The 7339-nt window shown below is 44.8% G+C and overlaps 1 protein-coding gene across 1 annotated transcript; it reads right to left on the reverse strand.

The window, feature by feature from the left end:
* Positions 1–210: 210 nt before the first annotated feature.
* LOC128830643 (uncharacterized) lies at positions 211–2288 on the reverse strand. The gene is made up of 2 exons (XM_054016514.1): positions 1912–2288; positions 211–917 (listed from the first exon to the last, which is right to left on the reverse strand). The coding sequence occupies exons 1-2, from the start codon at positions 2081–2083 to the stop codon at positions 442–444; spliced, it is 648 nt and encodes a 215-aa protein (XP_053872489.1). The 5' UTR covers positions 2084–2288; the 3' UTR covers positions 211–441.
* Positions 2289–7339: the final 5051 nt, after the last annotated feature.

Here is a 7339-nt window from a genome sequence, read left to right on the forward strand (position 1 = left end):
CCTGATCGGGACTGTGTGTATGGGGGGGCTATGTGACTTTGTGGCAGGGGGAGGACGGTTACGGATCCCCTGCTGCGTGGCTCTGTGATCCTGCATAAGGACCGCCGCTTAAGATCTGTAACTGCCCTCCCCCGCCACAAAGTCACAGAGCAACCCACCCCCCACCACATAACATGAAAACAACCTCCAAGACTAACCAGGGTAACTAGTCACTGCATCACTGCACTGTGTATGTGCCCTGCTGCTGTGCCTGCCCCCGCCTATGTACCCTGCCAAAGGCGACTGTCCTGTCCAATTACCAACCCCCTTTCCCCTCCTCCTCCAAAAGAACATCATTGAAACAGTACTTAACATGAACGTATTTTTTATTATCAACTACACATGGAACTGGGAGGTGAAACTTGGACGGGGGCTTGTGTCAGGCGGGAAGGAAAGAACTTTTCAAGTTTTGGGGAATGAGAGCCTTCTGCTACTAGAGCTCTCTGCAGGGGTGGAGTGAGAGTTAGCAGGGACTCTGCCGCCTCTCCTTCTTTGCACTTTGGGTGAGGTGGGTATGGGACTTGGTGGCGGGGGAGGGCGGTTAGAGATGGACTGCAGCGGGGCTCTGTCCTCCTGCCTCCGTTCCTGCAGAACATCCACAAGGCGCCGGAGCGTGTCTGTTTGCTCCCTCAGTAGTCCAAGCAGCGTTTGAGTCGCCTGCTGGTCTTCCTGCCGCCACCTCTCCTCCCGATCCATGTTTGCTTGCTGCATTTGGGTCAATTCCTCCCGCCACTGGGTCTGCTGTGCTGCCTGGGCTTGGGAACAGGCCATAAGTTCAGAGAACATGTCCTCCCGTGTCCTCTTCTTCCTATGCCTAATCTTCGCTAGCCTCTGGGAGTGTGATGCCAGGCTAGGTTGTGAGACAGTCGCAGATGTGGCTGTGGGAATGGGAAAAAGGGAGTGAATTCCTCAGAAAGATAAATGTAGTTGTGAACAAAGAACATAGTCTTTCTCTGTGAACAAGACCATGCACAGCACCTATCACATGCGCACTCAGCACAAGGTCGAATTCTCGGCCTTCGCATTCAGTGCCTGGGGTCTTCCACAGCACATTTGAGAAGCGGGGCAGCACAACGGAATTTCTGTTGCAGGCAGATATGGTAAGCCGTAGATTTGTGGCAGTTTAAAACTTTTATATTACCACTGGCCTCATTTCACATTTAAAGCAATGTCAGTCCCTGCTGCCAGCAATCCGGCAAGCGGGAACTCTGCCCCTGTCCCACCCCCTCGCGGCTGTCCCCAGGAACGATCCCTTTCGGCAGCCCCTCTCCCGCCTCCACCGCGTGGCTGCAAACCAGCGGTTACAGTTCTGTAAAGGAACGAGCAAGCAGTCCCAACACTAACATTCCCCTACCTAATTCAAAGCAGGTCACCATGGGCGACATCACCCTGATGAGGATCTCTGACAGCGAGAGAGAGAGAATGCTCCGGGAAAGCCTCCAAAGACCAGGGCCGTATGCCGCCCTGCTGTGCAGAGCAATGATTCCCGAGTACTTGATAGTCTCGTGGCGCGGCAACGTGTCGTACTTCGGAGGACCCAATAAGGCCGCTCTCCCCAGGAACCTCATGCAACGGCTTTCCAATTACCTCCAGGAGAGCTTCATCGAGATGTCCCGGGAGGATTACTGCTCTATCCCTGCACATATAGACCGCATTTTACTCTAGCTGCAGTAGCAGGGACTAAACAGTAGAGCGGCTTGGGCAGGACAATCACGGAAAACCGGACATTGCTAGATTTTTTTTCAAAACTTGCACTGCCCATGACTGAACCGTTAAGTGCCTAGGGCAAAGTAATCATGAACAACCCATTCTTTTAATTGTTAATATTCCTGTTCTGTTAAAAATAAATGTTTAGATGTTTACAACACTTACTGGCTGATCCTTCCCCAGATTCTGTGTCCGGGGTAACGGCTGGGGACGCTTCGTAGGGGATCTCTGTAAGGGTGATGAAGAGATCCTGGCTGTCGGGGAAATCAGTGTTGTGAGCGCTGCCGACTGCCTCGCCCTCCTCATCTCCTTCCTCATCTTCCCCGTCCGCTAACATGTCCGAGGAACCGGCCGTGGACAATATCCCATCCTCAGAGTCCACGGTCAGTGGTGGGGTAGTGGTGGCGGCCGCACCGAGGATGGAATGCAGTGCCTCGTAGAAACGGGATGTCTGGGGATGGGATCCGGAGCGTCCGTTTGCCTCTTTGGTCTTCTGGTAGCCTTGTCTCAGCTCCTTGATTTTCACGCGGCACTGCGTTGCATCCCGGCTGTATCCTCTCTCTGACATGTCTTTTGAGATCTTCTCATAGATCTTTGCATTCCGTTTCTTGGAGCGCAGCTCAGAAAGCACAGACTCATCGCCCCACACAGCGATGAGATCCAAGACTTCCCGATCAGTCCATGCTGGGGCCCTCTTTCTATTCACAGACTGCACGGCCATCACTGCTGGAGAGCTCTGCATCGTTGCCAGTGCTGCTGTGATCGCCACGATGTCCAGACAGGAAATGAGATTCAAACTGGCCAGACAGGAAAAGGAATTCAAATTCAAATTTTCCCGGGGCTTTTCCTGTGTGGCTGGTCAGAGCATCCGAGCTCGTACTGCTGTCCAGAGCGTCAACAGAGTGGTGCACTGTGGGATAGCTCCCGGAGCTATTAGCGTCGATTTCCATCCACACCTAGCCTAATTCGACATGGCCATGTCGAATTTAGCGCTACTCCCCTCGTCGGGGAGGAGTACAGAAGTCGAATTAAAGAGACCTCTATGTCGAACTAAATAGCATCACAGTGTGGACGGGTGCAGGGTTAATTCGACGTAATGGCGCTAACTTCGACATAAACGCCTAGTGTAGACCAGGCCTAAGGGATAAAGGAGGTGAGGAGAGCTGGCAGTTTCTCAAGAGACCATATTAATCACACAACTACCAACTATTCTGACGTGAACAAAAGAAAGGAAGAATAGTAAGAGGCCAAAGTGGCTCTATCAGGAGCTATTTAATGACCTGAAAATCAAAAGGGAATCCTATAAAAAATGGAAACATGAACAAATTGCTAAGGAGGAATACAAAAGAAAAGCACCAGCATGTAGAGACAAAGTCAGAAAGGTTAAGGCTAGCAAGAGACATAAAAGGTAATAAGAAGAGGTTCTATAAGTATATTAGGAGCAAGAGAAAGATAAAGGAAAGTGTAGATCCTCTACTTAGCAGGGAAAGAGAGCTCATAACTGATGGCTTCAAGAGCCTACTTTGCTCCAGTCTTCAATAAAAAGGTTAATGGTCACCAGATAGCCAACACAATTAATATTAACAACAAGGGAGAAGGAAGGAAGACATAATAGCTCAATCTGATTATGTTATCAAAAAGAAGACTCAGAGGTGACTTGATTATGGTGTATAAGTACCTTCACAGGGAGAAAATACCAGGTACTAAAGGGATTTTTAACTCAGTGGAGAAAGGAGCATCAAGAACCAATGATGGAAAGCTGAAGCCAGGCAAATTCAAATCAGAAATAAGGCACATTTTTAAACAGTGAAGTTGATTAACCATTGGAATCAACTGCCAATACAAGTGGTGAATTCTTTTTGAGTCAAGACTGGATGACTTTCTGGAAGATGTGCTTAAGACAGGAGTAATGGGGTGAAATGTAATGGCCTGTGATACACAGGGGGTCAGACTAGATGACCTAATGTTCCTTTGTGAACTTAAACTCTATGAATCTATGAATTACCATCGCAAGTAAAACAATGTATCTTATATCTAGTCTAAATTTGTCTAGCTTTAGCCTCCAGCCATCAGATCTTGTTTTACTTTTGTCTGTGGGAAGGCTTTTTAATTTAGCAGACAAAGGCATCACAAGATCCTTACAAGCTGAAACTATACAAATTCAGCCTAGAATTAAGGTGCAATTACTTTTTTCACCAATACAAGATGGCTAGCATCATAGGTGTTTACACTATATCCAATTACCAACACTACATTTATGAAAGATAGACACACCTACTGTCTCCAGCTTCTTAATTTTTTTAAAAAACATGTTTATTATGGTAGTACCTAGGAGAGAACTGAACCCAATTGTGCTAGGCACTGTACAAACACAGAATAAGACAGAGTTCCTGCCCAGAGGTGTTTACAATATAAATAGACAAGGCAGACGAAGGGAAAAGGATATAACACACAAGCAGATGTCATGTAAGTTTTTGTTTTTGCTTTGTTGTTTCAATCCTGTTTTGGGGTTATATTAGGAGAGCTAGATTGAAAGACTAAGGAAGAGAGTGGGTGAAAAGAGGTTGGAGAACATGAAGTAGGGGGCAGAAGGAGCCGGAGCAAACAGCCCATTGTATTATGGTCAGTTATGCGTATGATGGTTCCTTTTATCAGCTGGCACAGCATTGGACATAGCTGTTGGTGTGTGTTTATTACACATTACCGAGTTAAAAAAACAGCAACAGTTACTTTGAGAAATCATTAACATTCTTAATTATATAATTGGTTGAAAGCGCATAGCCTAGTCATTGTTTAACAATATTCTTGAGGATACACAAACTCTTCTCTCTTGAACCTGACTTACCGTATTTGAAATGAGCCAGACACTAGCACCTCATCTCTCTCTTTTCACTTTTACTAAAAGTGCAATGTTAAACGGTATGTTAATTACAAGGGGCCTGTATTGTGATATATAGCATTAGGTTTTTATGACTTTTAGATACCTAATTAATTAAGAACAGTTTAGTAAAAACAGCACATTTAAACAATGTACCGGTACTTGTCTTTGGTCTGCTAATATAAATGTAGGAATCATGAAAGGGGTACACCTTTTCTAACATAAGTGCCATTCTATTTGCACAAGGCTTAGCCATTAAAATGTTGAATGCAAGAGTAAAATACTAGGTTCTTTTATGGGAGGTCTTGTTGCCTCACCCTATGTTAGGTAGGAGGTAAAGCAAATAATATTCCGTAAAATGGAATTTGGAATTAGATTTACTGCACTGGGAGTAGTTGGGGTTAACAGTGGCCATGCAGTATACAGCTAAAATCTTCTCTCAAGAGGCTGCCTCCGTTCAATAAACTAACACTAATAAGAGACTCTTATCCCTATATAAGACTGAAAAGCTGAAGAAAAATATTTACCAAAAAAGGGTAAATCTGTAAAATTTACATTTCTCTGTGTATTTTTAAAGAAACAAATACACAGCAACCTCCTATTCCTGTTGTGATGATCTGGGGAATCTGTCTATACAAAGTTTACTAGTTCTGTTTGATACTGGGAGCTCTTTATGTGTACACAAATAAGACTTCATTTTGAATACAGCGCTGCTGCCTTCTCTGTTGTCTTTTAATCTCCATGTTGGACTGAAATTCCAAGAGATGGTGGCACAGGGCTAACTAGAGAGGGCTGTTAAATCTTGATGACCCTCTATTCAGATAGAAGCATCCTTTGACAAAGTATTAGTTCTTCTGGGTGGCAGCCAATCTGCCCAGGTGAGCTGAATCTTAGCAACAGAACATCTGGTGAGGGACTTTGATCACCTAATGAGGTTAAATAGAGATCACCTGAGAAAGGGGGTGGGAGATTATAAGAGAGAGCATTTCTTGCTCTCCCAGAGATTGGGAGAAGAGACCAGAAGCAGAAGAAGTTGGGGGTGGAAGAGAACTAGACCAGACCAGAGAATCCATGTTCTAGATGACAAACCAAGGGCATGGAGGAAAGGAAGGATCCAGAACTTCTTAGAGGATTGTGGACTCAAAGACTGTTTCAGAGTGGTGAGGAAACTGTGGCAGTGAAATGGAGGTAGATGTATTTTTGTCTAGATGTGTGTGTTTCTCATTCCCTCTAAGTAGAGAGCAACAGAATTCTGTGCAAAGTCTGCCTGTGTGTGTGTTTGCTTTTACCTGTCATGTGACCCTGAAAAGTTAATCTGTGAACCCAGAGTATGGCTTGAGTTCTGGGAAAGGATTTGTTTAAGCTATTGGGAATTCTGCTGTAGCTATAACTAGTACTAGGGCTAGGCAGTTGAATCATGGGGTCTCAGCTCTCAAAAAGGAGTTGCTAGACAAAGGATCTGCCCACTGAGTGTGTGCCTAGAAACCTCTCCCAGGGGCAGTAAGTGGACTCTGTTTAGACTCAGGAGGCTTAAAGTACATGGGGCCCAGGAAAATGGGCACCAAACACAACACCCTGGTTAATGTCTGCTACAGGAAGCTCTACCAGTGCTGTGGATGTGTGATACCTGCTTTCTAATATTGCAGGAAATTCCAGGATATCCCTTTTCACTTTTGCTAATTGCTGTAACTGATGTGAAATGCCTATCACTGAAACCAGGACTTTTGTAGAATATTATGGAAAAAGATAAACTCAATGACATTTTGTGACATACTTCATAAATCAGTTGAAAGCTTTCCATTTAAATCAACGTGGACACTTACTTTAAAAAGATGTTGGCAGAGTTTTGCTCCCAGAATTTTTCCAATGGCTTCAACCAGAGAGCATTTTTTATAGAGAAGGGGGACATATGGCAGTAGAGCTGGGTGAAAGATGCATTTCCGATGTCGCACTTTCAAGAAATAATTCAGTTTGGGTCGAGCCAAATTTGAAAATTCCAAAAATGTTTGCTGAATCAATGTCCATTTTGGGTTGAGGGAATATTTTGTTCTACCTGAAACATTTTGTTTCTGGGAATTTTTAAAGGGCTAGATTCATAGGGAGGAGATGATGGTGTCTCCTTGATAAGTTTTCATCCAGGATCTAGGGCACTCTGCTGGGATGTGGGTTTAATTCCCTACTTGGCCTGATGCAGAGAAGGGATGTGAACTGTAGTAGGATAGTGGCCTAATCCTCCAGGCCATAGGGTAGTCTGAGATGGGTTTTTCTCAGTCTGTCCTGCTGAAGCTGTTCCATTTTGAATAAATACTTAGTCATTGAGAGGGAGAGAGAGAGAGACTCTATTCTTATTAGGCACTCACCCAGGAGCTGGGAGACCCTGCTCCAGTAACTGTTTAATTACTTATATACAGTGGAACAACTTTAACAGGAGACACTCCTACATCAGAATATCCCATAGCTCAGAGGTTAGAGTGCACATCTGCAAGGTGGGAGATCCCTTTTTCACATCAGCAAGAGCGGGGAATTGCCCTAGGTAAGTGCCCTAACCACTGAGCTAAAGCTTCTAAAGGAGGCACTACTACTAACTACTACTACTTCCTCCTTTTCTGGCCATTTTGTGCATGGCCACCTCAATCACAAAAAAACAACATTTTTTGGTTGATATTATTCCATGAATTTAAGTCAAATTCACAAATAGTTTAGGATCCCCCCCAA

The sequence above is a fragment of the Malaclemys terrapin genome, chromosome 1 (assembly GCF_027887155.1).
Source record: "Malaclemys terrapin pileata isolate rMalTer1 chromosome 1, rMalTer1.hap1, whole genome shotgun sequence".
Taxonomy (NCBI): Eukaryota; Metazoa; Chordata; order Testudines; family Emydidae; genus Malaclemys; species Malaclemys terrapin.

Bases quoted from the DNA above. Each gene is read 5' to 3' on its own strand.
- LOC128830643 (XM_054016514.1), bottom strand. From the start codon at position 2,083: ATGTTAGCGGACGGGGAAGATGAGGAAGGAGATGAGGAGGGCGAGGCA. The intron at 918-1,911 runs GTAAGTGTTGTA...CCATTCCCACAG, and splicing joins ATCTGGGGAAGGATCAGCCA to CCACATCTGCGACTGTCTCA.